We start from the raw sequence: 15,114 nt of genomic DNA on the forward strand, positions 1-15,114 counted from the left end.
TTTAAAATTGAATGCTAAATATATGCGCTTTTTCCCCCCAGCATGGTGCCTGTGTAAATGCAATGGACTTGTGGCAATTCACTCCTCTCCATGAGGCAGCTTCCAAGAACAGGGTTGAAGTGTGCTCTCTTCTCTTAAGTTATGGTGCAGATCCAACACTGCTGAATTGTCACAATAAAAGTGCTATAGATTTGGCTCCAACACCACAGTTAAAAGAAAGATTAGCATGTGAGTATAAAATGATGAATGTTCAACTAGGATATTATACCAGTAAACTAAATTTTTTTTCTTTCCTATTTGCTTTTTAGAAATGTTTAAATTATAGAATATTTTCCTTAGCTGTGAGTATCCATTGTTCAGACTAACATATTTTATAATTTGGAAGTTTCTGCTTATTCACAATACTCTTAAGATGCTATAAAAGAAAAAATTTTTTTCAAGTCAAGCTGTATACTTTTCATATGTATTGATTTTATTATAGATATGTTTTTGAAATGAAGACATTTGTGTTTTATTCCTGTTTTTGAAATGACTTTCTAGTTAATCTGCCATCAAAGTAAAGTGTTATTTGTAGGATTGGTATCTTGTAAACATAGTCCCCAGATCTTAACATCTAATATTCTTTGGTACTTGAGCAAAGGTCTGTGATTTTCTATCTATAACTGAAATAGATGTAGTGAGAAATAGCCCTCTAGCTCAGATATAGTATTATCACACGTAAATAAGAAACTTCTATTAGACTTGGCATTATTCTAAAATAACAGAGGATAATGAATGGTTTCACAATAAAAGAGAAGAATCTCAAGATCATCAGCAGGTGAGTGTTGTTGGAAATATCCAACTTGTCTAGTCCTCAGTTCTCTGAGAGGTGTGAGCAAAACCATCTGCTACTGTCATAATGTTAGTGTTGGGGTCATGATTACCCTCCATTTCATTTCTTTACTGAGAAACATTCTGTGCTTTGGAAAGTTCTCAGAACTCTCTGGGCTGGGATTATATCACAGTACTCCAGATATCTTCAGGCCAGTTATGACTTAGAGTAGACCTTGAATCTGCCATGGGCTAAATCTGTGTATAGATAGTCCGAGATTTATGATGGGGTTCCATTGCGATGACTCTGTTGTCAGTCAGTTCTGATGTAAGTCCAGTACTTCCTTTTTTTTTTTTTTTAGTTTTCATTATTATTGCCTTTTATTATCAGTATCTTTGTAAATCTGATCTTTATTTGTCTTTGGGGGTTGTAAATGTTGCATATAAACTTACAGATATGGTGACATCAGCAAATTACAGGTTGCAGCATTGTGTGTAGTATATATTACTAACAATAGGTTGTACCCCCCCCAAAAAAAACGGAGAGTTGTGAGTACAGTTTGTCATAACTTGAATACGTTGTAATTCAGGCACTGCCTGTATACACTTGGGGATGAATTTGGTCATACCTGAGGAAAACTGGAATACATACCATTGTCTCTATTTTCAGGGCTTATATTTGGAGAGTATCTTTAGATCTGCCTATTGTGGCATATTATTTTGAAAATTTCAAGGAAAATGCTTGTGTTTTATACTAAGTAAACTCCATCAGTTTGGTAATTCTCATGCAGATTTAAATGTTTTTTCTACATCTAGATGAATTTAAAGGCCACTCATTGCTGCAAGCTGCACGAGAAGCTGATGTTACACGAATTAAAAAGCATCTCTCTCTGGAAATGGTGAATTTCAAGCATCCTCAAACGCATGAAACAGCATTGGTATGGTGAACTAATCATAATGTCCTACTTTTTCTGATACAGAATCATAACGTGTACTACTTCTATTAATAGCATTGTTTTAAAAATCTTTGCTTTTTAAAAATGTTAAATTAATACCTGCACGTATAGGAAGAAAAAATTTCAAACAGTACAGAAAAATAGACAACTTACCCCTCCCCCATTATTATTAGAACATCTTTCTAGAAAAAAATTTTATTCATATACTGGCATATATTACATGTTACTTTTGTATCACAGATGGTATATATCATTTGCTTTTTTTGTATTATAAAAAGTATAAAGGCTTATAGTAGAAAATTTGGAACCTACTGAAAATAATGAAAAAAAAAAAAAATCCCACCATCCAGATAAAAACCACCTGATGTTTTTCCTTCCAGTATTGCATTTTTTTTTTTTTTTTCGTAAAATTAGATCTGAAGTCTGTATATCTCCTCTCTACTGTGTGAATAAAGTATCTGGATCAGTAGAGGCTGCTTCGCTGATAGAGATAATAATAACTCTGTGGACCTATAAGAAAGTAGGCGAGAGTAGGAGAGTCTAAGGAAAGACAGAAAAGAATGGAAGCTAGGAATGATAACTGATGGAGCATAGGAGAGGGAACGGTGTACTCAGCAAACCAGAAAACCAATCCCGTTGCAGTAGAGTTGATTCCAGCTGCCCCATAGGGTTTCCAAGGCTATAATCTTTATGGAAGCAGCCTGCCAATCTTTCTCCCTCGGAGCAGCTGATGGGTTTGAACTGCTGACTTTTTGGTTAGTAGCCAAGCACACCCACTGCACTACCAGGGCTCTGGTGTAATCAGAGGCTACCTTAAAATTAGAAGTTTAGAAGGAAAAAGGTAAGTCCTGTTGTATGAATTGTAGAATGTGCTTTGGGTGAGGGAAGATGGTCTGAAGTAAATTAATGTGTTCAGGAGCAGCTTTAATTCATGGTAGCCAAACTTACCTAATATTTTTTATGGTAATTTTCTTTCCTTATGTTATGATGTAAACTATGTGAAGTTTATATAGAAATCTATCTACAAAATGTTTTGGACTTTTTTGCTACTTGTAGAAATAGCCAAGAAAAAAAATAGCAAAGCTTCAGACTAATAAGAAATGCTAATGCAAAATAAAAATTATAACAGCATCAGATCAATGTCAAGACTTGTACAGAGGAACTGGAGATGGCACTGACATTGTGAAAACGTTTCTGGTCTGAAAAGCTAATACTGCATGTTATTTTCTCCTAAATATTCTGCTATGAAACAACTCGTTATTAACCTTAAAATATACCAGTAGTTAGATATTAGTAGGTAGTAATGGCGCTAGGGAGGTTTCTTCCAGGTTTCTGGAGATTACAGGCCCTACCCCAGGATGGCGGAGAAGCGGGTATAATTTGAAAAGCATATGATCCAGAATTTTTTGAAATAAACTTTTTCCATTCTCTGTGTGATCTTGATAGACTCCCTGATATGGTTACCCTTAACAGACCAAAGGAGCTATGTTCACCAATTGGAAATGGTTTTATTGCAGTTAAAGGTATGATTGTGGTGATGGCCACATCAAAAAATGAATCTGAAGTAAAGTCATTGCGACGCTGTTGTCACTAACTGTACTGTTAAAGGGGCAAGATGGGAAAATCCCAACTTAATCACTAACTGCCTGGCAAGGATCAGTATGAGTCTAATTCCCACCTGGAAGTGGATCCAGGCTTCACCTTCCTACGTTTTCAAGATCTTCATTGCCAACCACTTTTTCTTCCGTGGCACTTCCTCTCTCACCCTAACCACCCAGAGTTAGGTCAGACATTCCTGACCACACAAGGCTGGGTCATTGAGGACCAGAAGTAGTCTCAGGAGTCTGCACAACTCCCTGCACTTTAGACCAGCCAGCCCCTTTCTCTTCCTCTAGTCCCCTGGGGCTAAGTAACAAGCTAGAAGGACTCCGTCCTTCATAACTACCAGTGTAGCCTTTCTCTGCCACCCAGCCATTCAAAGCTAGTTTCTCTGGAGTTTAGCCTGTCGTTAACAACTGCTTACAGCCCTCCTCTGAACTAGCCACCCTGAGCTAAGTCAGAATCCATTGCGCATTGCCCCTTGTGAGTTTGTTTATCCTCTATAACAGCTCACAAAATTTATAGGCTATTACCGTACTTACACTTACCCATTTATTATATAGAAAGGATATATATTATTATATAATATATTATATATATATATATATATATAAAGGATATATATTATATAGAAAGGATACAAGCAAAGAGACATACCATCAAGGTCTGGGAGAGTTCCCCACATGGAGCCTCCATTGTCCCCAGGGAGGTGCCCCCCTCTCCCATTGATGCATATTCTTACCAATCCAGGAGACCCCAAAGAGAGAGCTCCAAGATCCAGGGTCACTTAGTCATTGAAGCATCAATGAATATGCATGACTGGGACCTTACTGCAAAGTTAAGTCATTTGGCCTTCAATGAATATGCATGACTGCACCATGCTCCCCTCCCTTTCTGAAGTTAAGTTGCCAAGTGTGGGGCCTGTGTAATCCCTACTGCCGGGCTATGTTAGAAAGACAAAGAGCACCCTAATTGCTTGGGCTATTTTCAGAAAGGAGCCCTGGTGACACAGTGGTTAAGCCCTTGCTGCTAACGGAAAGGTCAGTAGTTCAAACCCGCCAGCCTCTCCATGGGAGAAAGATGTGGCAGTCTGCTTCCTTAAAGATTTATAGCCTTTTAAAAAAAAAAAATTTACAGCCTAGGAAACCCTCTGGGGCAGTTCTATTCTGTCTTACAGGATTACTGTAAGTCAGAATCAACTCGATGGCAATGGGTTTGGGTTTGGTTTTTTTATTTTCAGAAACCATATGTTGTTAGGTGCCGCATATGACAGAGTAGAACTGCCCTACAGGTTTTGTTGACTGTAGTCTTTACTGAAGCAGATCACCAGGTTTTTCTGCTGTGAAGAGGCTGTGGACTCAAACTGCCAACCTTTCAGTTAGCAGCCGAGTTCTTAACCATTTGCACCACCAGGGCTCCTTGAGAAACCAGATACAAAAGGCCAAATTTAGTTCTTTGTCTCAGTGTCATGAAGATCAAATAAGCTTAATGATTAACAGTAGGATAAAATCAGGAAAGTTTCATGTGTATTGTGTATTTAGGTATGTAGAACGGCGTAGCTAAAAATTGTGCAGAACCTTTATTCTATGATTCACAGGTTTCAGTTTTAACATATCTATATTGATTTAGTCATTCAGTCGTTCACATTTATTGAACACCCGTTGTGTATGAGTATTGTCCTGGTTGCCGGGGATGCAAAGATGTGGACCATGACCATAAAATACTTAGTAGGTTTATAACTGACGAATCCCGTTTCCTTTCCTCCTTGGTCATCATAGACATAGGTGCTGCAGCCTCCAACTTCAGAGTGTGTTATTTTCTATCATAGATTTTGCCATGTAGGTAGTCAGTCCAGTGTCCTTATTCTGCTGGAGCAACTAATTGAGAGAGGTGTAAATACTACTCATTTTGTCAGCTATTACATCAGTGCTATTACCAAGCGAAGTCCAGAGCTGTTGAGCGCTATGTTATTTTTTCATGTAAAGAAACCCCAGCCCTTTGGGTTGTTGTCTTTAACCTTTAAAGAGTAACATATTAAATACCTTGCTATATGGAAACAGTTTTGAAAGAGGTGTTGATCACATCAACTTAGGGTTTCATCATATCAGTAGTGGCTTTTTCAAAGATCCAGGACAACTATAGCTTTGATCAAAATATTTGATAACAGGTATCATTTGGTAGCTAGGATTTTCAGGCCCTGTCAGAATTTGATAATTATTGTACATTCTATCCAATCAAAAGTCTTTCAAGAGCAAAGTTAGGTCAAAAACAAAAGAAGTTAATAACCTTTTGAATGTCTTAATTGGAAACACAAATGTTCTTACTAAAAATGACATGTATAGTCCTTGATTAATGCTGCAATTTAAATCATTTAGCATTGTGCTGCTGCATCTCCATATCCCAAAAGAAAGCAGATTTGTGAATTGTTGCTAAGAAAAGGAGCAAACATCAATGAAAAGACTAAAGAGTAAGTATATTTTTAATAATTAAATATTATTGACATTTTATTTTCTAGAAAATACATTCGTTGTCTGGTTGACTTTCTCTCTTTAAGATTCTTGACTCCTCTACACGTGGCATCTGAGAAAGCGCATAATGATGTTGTCGAAGTAGTGGTGAAACATGAAGCAAAGGTATACTTCCTTTTTGGTAATATTTGAGTAAATCCATTGAGTTATTTTCTGTTTAGCAAATGAAATGCCTGACTTCCTGAACTATTACTGTTGTGTTACTTTTTTCCCTCTTGATCTGTACTTAAAAATAGTACTGCAGATGCTTTTTCTGTGTCTGATTCTTTGCTGAAAGCCTATTGATTTACACAAAAATGCATCACTCCTATATGTCGTTCCTCCGCTGTTCATTTTAACCACACTTCACTGGTCAAATTAGCCTTAAGGCCTTTTTTTTGTTTAACAGTACACACTCTTCAGAATATCTCCAGCTAAGACATACTGGCTCTGACCTATTTTCCAGTATTCTTTTGTCTCTCATATCTATATCCTCTTCTACTGCATGGTTACCAGGATAACTCCTGTTATTTACCCCAACCACAGTGTTACTCATTCCTCCCTTATTTCTGTGACTAAGCCAAAGAACTTGAAACAAAAGAAAATAAATTATTTAAATAATTTGACTAAAAACATTATAGCTCCCATGTTGAGAAGTTACTCTTCTTTTATTGGCATTTATGCACATAGCATTTTATTCATAGAATAGTTTCCTCAAAACTAGAAATCATCATTTCTTACCCAGGAACTCAGTAAAAGATATACATAGTATCTTCAGATTGGAAGGGATAACAGTCACCTAATTTAGTAGTTGCCACAGTTTTTGCCACAGATCCGTGCTTTCTTCAGACAAAATCTTTAGTAGAAATTCAATACATAACAAAGAATGGAGCTGTTCCGGATGAAGGGAGAAGAAAAGGAATAGAGATCCTTAACTCTTAGGTGGCCTCTGAGGCACTTCCCTAAGTGGGCTTTGCATGATAGTTTGGTGATTTGTCCTTCCTTAGGTTCTTTCCTTGGGTTTCCACTCAAGGAACCACTTAAAATTCTACATTTTTTTTGTGTGTGTGTGTGTTGCCTCTCCATGTCCTAATTTCTCTTTGATTTTTGAGATTTCTTGATAATGTGTAATCTTGATCTTTCCTATTGTAAAATGTTGAATAAAATAAAGTTTATTTCTACTTGACTGCTTGGTATATCTCATTTGTCTGTCTGTTCTATAACTTCGTTGATTGCTTTTCTAATAAATGTGGTACATTGCTTGAAGACTATCTGGATGCATATTAAATTTGAGTTGTGAAATCCAACAAAACCATCTTGACTAAGGTGACCAGCCACCCAGGTTTGTCCAGGACTGAGGAATTTCCAAGAACCCAAGGCTTTCATTGCTAAAACCTGTAAAGTCCTGGGCAAACCAGGACAAGTTGGTTGCCCTAATCTTAACACAAAATGGTACTCAAAGTTTTCAAGTGGATGTATCTCACATTACAGTGAGTTTTGGCATGTGAATAAATAAATTGCCTTGAGCATTTTTAATCGATTTCTCAGGTTCTGTAAGCATGGAGACTAGCTATTGGTAGTCAGTTTTAGCTTCACTAAGAAACTCTTGCTGTATTCCTTTCGAAGTATTCTCCAGTCTTGTCAACATGAATTGACCAATGTCTCAAAACACACCAGTGACCACAGGATTAATTTCTCGGTTATGTTTTAAAGAACTATTTACCTGGATGGAGTGGGGAAGGATGAAGTGGGAGGAAGTCTTACAGGTGCTTTATTTTTATTATGAAATTTTTCAAAAATACAGCAAAGTCCCTGTGAGTTGGAACCAACTCGATGCCAACTAACAACACAGCAAAGTTGAAAGAATTTTACGGAGAACAACTATCTGTCCATCACCTAGATTCTGCTACTAAAATTTTAAACTGTGTTGTTTTATTGTATATCTGTCAGTTTATCCGTCCATCAGTGTATCTTATTTTATGACACCTCTCAAAATAATTTGTAGATAATTGCACACGACCTTCTAAATACTTCTGCATGCACATCAACTAGAGTTCAGTATTTGTTTACAGTTTTTCTTTTGATGTAAAATTTACATGCAATGAAATGCGCAAATCCTAAGTGTACATTTGCTGAATTTTGACTAATTGCATGCACCTGAGTAACCAAAATCCCTATCAAGATACAGAACGTTATCTCATGGCGGAGGTAATGCCCCATCCCAGTTACTCTCCACCCCTAGAGGCAACAACCATTCTGATTCTTTTCAGTGTAAATTAGATTTGCCTTTTGTAGAACTTCATATACACAGACTCATATATACTCTCTTGTGTAAGGCTTTCCGCACTCAGCATAATGTTTTGGAGCTTCATCCATGTATCAATAGTTGGTGCCCCTTTTTTGCTGAGAAATTTTCCATTGTGTGAGTATATGTCTATGTTTATCCATACAGATTATATTTTACATAATAAATTTAAGGTAGAAGATTGAGCCAATAGAAGTGTTTTAATGCTAAGTTAGTCACTGGCTTTGTTACTAATTGCCTGTCTTGGGGTTAGTCTCCACATTTCTGGACCACAGAGATCCATAAAAACACATGTATTCAATTTTCTTAGTTATTGTCTAGCTCTAAATATGGTAAATCAATGAATGCTTTAATGCTAAACACAACTGTTATTCAATATCTCACACTTTCAAACCAAAATTGGGTCTTTTTCTAATGTCAGCATTCATGAATTGGTGAATTTATGTTCTAGATTTGAGCAAAAAATACTTGTTTTGGCACTGGATAATAAGCTTAATAAAGAATGATTGAGATTTTTAAATTAGTAACAAGTGCTAAATACATGATTGGATGGTTTTAAGTTTTGCATTGTAGGCTAATTTCAACTTTTTCTCCATTGTTAAGGTTAATGCCCTGGACAATCTTGGCCAGACTTCTCTGCACAGAGCTGCACATTGTGGTCATCTGCAGACCTGCCGCCTACTTCTGAGCTATGGATGTGATCCTAACATTATCTCTCTTCAGGGCTTTACTGCCTTACAGATGGGAAATGAAAATGTACAGCAACTTCTTCAAGGTATTTAATGCTTCCATGAGATAACTTTTAAAAATTTGTTCTTTAATCTTTTCCCAGTTGTTAAATGTAGGAGTTGGTAATAAAAAGAAAATTTTTGAGATTTTTTTGGGGGGGGCTATTTCTTAACTCATATTCAGTGCTCAATTGTGTTAATTATGACTTTTGTTTCAGTAGCATTTTTCTACCTAATTTCTCTTGAGTAAATAGCTGGCTTTAAGTTTTTATCAAGGAAGTTTTTAAGAGTAAGATACAATAGTTGATATTTCTTGTTTTAAAAAAGGAAGACATAAAAAGGCAAGGGGGTTCTTAGTAGATAAATAACACCCTAAATACTGGCCCTGCTTCTTCACTCCTCTTTTAGATCCTTTATATAGAAGGCATGTAGAGTTTATGCAAGGTAAGCAACGATTTGATTTATTAAAACATTTAACCATTGAATGTTCTCGTATTTGTTACATTTAAAATATTTAGGTCAAGTATCTACACTACTGGTGTAAGTTAAACATTTGAGCCTAGAAATCTGGTCCCATAAATTTCTTTGTAATTGTGGTAAGTATATATATAACAAAACATTCGCCATTTCAACGTTTTTTACATGTACGATAAAGTGACATTACATTCATCACGTGCAGTCACCACCACTGTCCATTTCCAAATAGTTCTCAAAAATTTTAAAGTGTGCTTGTCTATATCTCAGGAGCCCTGGTGGTGCAGTGGTTAAGAAGAGCTTTACTGCAACCAAAAGGTCGGCAGTTCGAATCCACCAGCCACTCCTTGAAAGCCCTGTGGGGGCAGTTCTGCTCTGTCCTGTAGGGTGTCTATGAGTCAGAATTGACTCAGCAGCAACAGGTTTGGTTTTTGGTCTGTCTATATCTCTAGCGTTTATTAGAATTTAATGAAGTAGCTTTGATGTCTCAAAGCTCAGATGGGAAGAAACATTACAAGAGTCAAGCCTTTTGTATCTTTAACAATCACCCTTGATGATTCTTATGCCTGCGGTCTGGAAACCACAGTTTGGGAAACACTCATTGAATCGATAAAGACAGATTGATAACAAACTTCTGGGATCTTCCAAAATCGAACTAACTATAAGACTGCTTTCAAGATTCCTGTTACCTCTTCCACATACCACACATCCATTCCAGTGTTGTATCTTACTTTAATTTGCATTTCTGATTGTAAGTTTGGACACACTTTTAATATGTTTGTTGGCTGTTTCTTTTTTATTTTTGTGAATTGCTTATTCATGTCTTCAGCCCATTTGTTGAGGTCTTCTAGGGTATTCTTAAGAACTCCTTATATACTAAATACATGACGTTTATTGCAATATGATTTTTTCCATCTTTGCTTTATATCTTTGTTTAATGCCGTGTTATTGGTGACAGATATTTTTCCAAGTCAATTTTCCTTTTAGGTTTTGACTTTGAAGTGTTGCTCTAAGAAGCTTTTCCATTCTGAGATATAAAAATACTCACCTGTATTTTCTTTTAGTACTTATAAGGTTTAATTTTTTACAGTTAAGTCTTTAATCTATCTGGAGTTTATTTTATTAAAAGGTGCACGGTAGATGTTTTCTTCCTTTTCTTTGAAATCTTAAATGTGCTATAAAAGCATAGAATTTTAGAGCTGGAAATGACTTTAGATATCTTCTGGTCTAACTTCTGTTTTTAAAACTGAAAAAACTCTGAGACCAAGAGCAAGTGACTTGCCCTGTGACAATAGCTAGTTAATGGCAGAACCACACTTGGATCTCTGCCCATTGCGCTCCTAATTTAATACTTTTCTACCGTTCCACATGACTTGCTTATAGAGCAGGCCGCCTTTCATCGTCATTTTGTGTCCCTTTATAGTGCTTAGTCATATTTTATAAACTTTTACATATATAGGTTTATGTACCTATTTCAAAAAAGGTTTTTCCCTCCTGCCGTGAAGATTTCCTACATAATTTACCAAACTATAAAAGAACTTCAGTTTCTGATTTGTTGCCTCCCTTAAAGGCTTTTGGACCTGCCATCTAAACGGAAGTTAATCACCTTTTCTCTCTTTTTAGAGGGCATCCCATTAGGTAATTCAGAGGCAGACAGACAGTTGCTGGAAGCTGCAAAGGCTGGAGATGTAGAAACTGTGAAAGTAAGATATGGTCTTACGTTTTTGCTTACTTAGGGCTTTTTTATTTTGATGCTGTTTAATTAATCTGAACTATTATTGTCAAGAAGAGCACGGTTATTTTTATGTGCCTTGTCTTAAAGGTCAATAAAGCTCATCTAGTTCTGCACAAATAAGGGGCATTGAATAATAAAAATAATGAAAGAAAAAGAATTTTAGTTTCACGTGCATCTCAGTAAGTCACGTTCACATATTTAAATAAACTGCGTGTAAATGGATTTACCATCTACATACCAGATGGATTTTGTTTAAAGCACTTATTCATTTGTCCCTTTAAAAGAAGAAGGTGTATCAAATTATTGTGCATTATTGTTTACATATGACACATAAAACAAGGGGAAAAAAACTAAACCGTAAGCCACTTCTGTCTACACATTTTTTTTGGTTTCTTCATTTCTCTGCCCCACTTTTTTAAAGAGTAAGAATTTTACAATTCAACTAACATGAAATTCATTCTGCATGTTTCATAAATAATTCTGTAATAATTCAGTAATGTTATTTTAAATTCCCTGGTGGCATAGTGGTTAAGAGCTCAGCTGCTAACCTAAAGGTCGGCAGTTCCAATCCACCAGCTGCTTCTTGGAAACCTATGGGACAGTTCTACTCTGTCCTGTAGGGTCACTGTGAATCAGAATTGACTCCGCGGCAACAGGTTTGGTTTTAGTGGGGGAAAAAACCCTTGTTGGGTTTTCTTTTCCTCACAGACTTTTTCAAAACAGTGCACTATTTTGATTACCTGTCGTACTGACAGGTAATAAGTTTTATAACTAGCTAAATCTGTTGATATAATTTATGGCAGAAGTAGCTTTTGAAGCAGTTTCAGATATTTCTGTATGGCATTCTCAATCTTGAGCAAACCCACCCAACAAAGTTAATAATTTTAGATTTTCTAAGAAAGAAGTATGAATGCCGGTCTCATCGGAACTTGAGCTTTGAGGGAATCTATTCACTGTCCTTTTAAATGAAGAACTTTCTGGAAGTTTATTTAAAAATCCACGCGATCCTTTCATATAGTTTTATCTTGTGTAAACAGTACAGTCATCTCCAAATAACTTCAGATTTTATTTTTCAATTTCATTTTTCAGAGAAAAATGCTATTGTAATGTTATTTTATTACTTGACATTTTATATTTTAATTCTCATTCCCTTAAGTAGGAGGCTAATAGGATATTGAAAGGAGGATTTTCTTTGTATTACTGACTACTGACTTTCGGAAAAAACAAATCACTTGAGTTAAAAGGTAGTGAGTGAGCTGATTTTTTTTCTTTTTAATGGGGAAGGTGATGAAAAAAATTAAAGGCGACTAGTTAAAGGGCATCTAGCGGATTTTTTTGGGGGGGGTGGGGGAGTGATAAAAAATTTAAAATACTTATCCACTTACATATTAGAACATAAATCTGTATTCATTAAACATGATATTAAAGACAACTTTGTTTTAATAAAGGTAGAAATCTAGAGGAAGAGATTGATAAAGAAGAGATGATGAAGCTAAGGATAGAAATTAGAGAACAAACACAATGCCACTGGGTCAAAGAAGACCTTCATCTCTCCCATACTCTCCCTGTGATACCCATCACCCCTGACAGAAATGTGTCTCCATCGGTCTTTCTATTCCTTACCTATCTCTAGACAAGTGGTTCACTGTGAATCACTGGGACATGAACATATGCATATTACCCAGAGAACACTTAATTTTATGTGCTCATTTGTTTGCTTGCTGGTGATCCATCAAGCTAGATACTTTATTGGACACCTAGTATTAGAAAATCTGTGCCAAAATAGACAAAATTAAACTAAGGTTTTGGGAATGGAGTGGCCTATGTTAACTACCAAACCTAGCAGCACCTTGCATACCTGTTAAAAATACTCATTCGTAGGGCCGCACCTCAGACCCACTGAAACACCATCTCATATGAGACCCTGAATTTGTATGTCTAACAAGCTCTTGTTTTGAAGCATGGAAGAGCTTTACCAGTCCTGTGATAAAGCCCTTGAGGTAAATCCACTCATAACCGGCTCCTTTGGTTTATTGGGCTTAGGTTATCCCTGGTTGTAGGGTAGGATAGTAAAAAGAGGGAATGGTTTTTACTAATATTGATATTCTTTTGACTCTTTTTGAGCAGCATGATTTATTACTTCCCCAAACTTTCATGCCTTGTACAATACTCAAGATTCTCTTGAGTATTTGGAATATTACTCTTACAGCTTTTCTCAACTAGGCTTCCTCATCTGAACCAAAGAGCATAGAAAATTATTTCAGTGACTATTTTCTTAATTTTCTCAAGGATAGTACATAACTAATAGCATTCTGTTGTTGTGTTGTCTTTAGCTGCCATCAAGTTGATTCTAACTCACAGCGACCCATTCTATAGTTCATTCCATAAAGTACACTATGATTAATTCCAAGTATAATCCCTCAGCCAGCAGCATCAACATCAACTGGGAACTTGTTAGAAAGAAGATTCTCAGGCCCCACCTGAGACACACTGAATTAAAAACTCTGAGAGTGGGGCTCAATGCACATGAAAGTTTGAGAACCATTGGCCTAGAGCAGTATTTCTCAAACAGTGTGCTTGCAGATCATCTAGGGATCTTGTTAAAATGCAGGTTCTAAATTTTTAACAAGTTCCTTGGTGATGTTACTGCCACTGTGATCCAGCATACCTCTACATATATTTGCCACAAAATGGAAATTGTGATCACTGACATTTGATGCTTCGGTTACCTTTATGTAAATAGTAGTGGTGGTCATGAAATTTACCTGCTGGTTTTAGAAAAAGTTGATGATACAATGTAGGTGAGAAAACCTGAGGGATTCTGATAAATAATAAGATTAAATAAGAAGAATAACAGAGTTTCTGAGAACACTGATTTGATGAAACAAGAAAATAAATGAGACATTTGAGTTGAAACGAGAAATGTAAATGTTAAACCATTTATCAGAATATGTAGCATGATATGTGTACTGTATTCCATCCTGCAGAAATTGTGCACTGTTCAGAGTGTCAACTGCAGAGACATTGAAGGGCGTCAGTCTACACCACTTCATTTTGCAGCTGGGTATAATAGGGTATCTGTGGTGGAATTTCTCTTGCAACATGGAGCTGATGTGCATGCTAAAGATAAAGGGTATGTACCAATCGTCACAGCCTTTTTGTCTGTTCTGATCTTTTTAGAGAATGTGAAAGTATGTTTATGATAGTTGGTGTTATGGATTATATTGTGTCTCCCAAGAATGTGTGTCAGTTTGACTAGGCCATGATTCCCAGTATTGTGTGGTTGTCTACCATTTTGTCATCTTATGTGATTTTCCTGTGTGTAGTATATCCTACCTTTGTGATGTTAATGAGGCAGGATTAGAAGCAATTATGTTAATGAGGCAGGATGAAATCTACATGATTAAGTTGTGTCTTAAGTCAGTCTTTTTTGAGATATAAAAGAGAGAAGTGAGCAGAGAGACAGGGGACCTTATACTGCCAAGAAATAAGAGCCAGGAGAATAGCATGTCCTTTGGACCCGGGGTCCCTGCGCTGAGAAGCTCCTAGACCAGGGGAAGATTGATGACAAGGACCTTCCCCCAGAATGATAAAGAGAGAAAGCCTTCCCCTAGAGCTGGGACCCTGAATTCAGACTTCTAGCCTCCTGCACTGTGAGAGAATAAATTTTTCTTTTTTAAGATACATTTGTGGTATTTCTATTATAGCAGCACTAGATAACTAAGACAGTTGGTAACTTGTATTTTTTCAGGAAATCTATATCCTAACATTAGCTTAAATATAGCTTTTTAATTTCAGTTAAAATTTTCTGATGATTCACATTTATATAGACTTATTTGCATAATGCCTTGTAATAATTTTATAATAGTCAAGGAGATTAACAGCATTAGTGTGATACGGAGTTTTAATGTACATTTTTTAATTTTCTTGGAGGATGTTTTAATTCTTCCAATTTGTCTTGAAATTATTTTTCATTAAAAATAATACATTTCTCCATTCT

General features: G+C 36.2%; 1 protein-coding gene across 4 annotated transcripts in view; it reads left to right on the forward strand.

Moving 5' to 3' along the window:
• Positions 1 to 15,114, forward strand: part of TNKS2 (tankyrase 2) — a 61,996-nt gene that overhangs the window by 24,080 nt on the left and 22,802 nt on the right. For 3 of the 4 annotated variants that reach the window (XM_023739972.1, XM_023739976.1, XM_023739974.1), the window contains 8 exons: positions 42 to 228; positions 1,627 to 1,748; positions 5,741 to 5,832; positions 5,920 to 5,998; positions 8,781 to 8,952; positions 9,314 to 9,349; positions 11,003 to 11,082; positions 14,102 to 14,247. In XM_023739972.1, coding sequence (XP_023595740.1) covers positions 42 to 228; positions 1,627 to 1,748; positions 5,741 to 5,832; positions 5,920 to 5,998; positions 8,781 to 8,952; positions 9,314 to 9,349; positions 11,003 to 11,082; positions 14,102 to 14,247 — 914 coding nt within the window. The remainder of the gene's footprint in view (positions 1 to 41; positions 229 to 1,626; positions 1,749 to 5,740; positions 5,833 to 5,919; positions 5,999 to 8,780; positions 8,953 to 9,313; positions 9,350 to 11,002; positions 11,083 to 14,101; positions 14,248 to 15,114) is intronic. The other variant, XM_004369925.3, reaches the window with a different exon arrangement.

Source organism: Trichechus manatus, unplaced genomic scaffold (genome assembly GCF_000243295.1).
Source record: "Trichechus manatus latirostris isolate Lorelei unplaced genomic scaffold, TriManLat1.0 scaffold00007, whole genome shotgun sequence".
NCBI classification, from domain to species: Eukaryota; Metazoa; Chordata; class Mammalia; order Sirenia; family Trichechidae; genus Trichechus; species Trichechus manatus.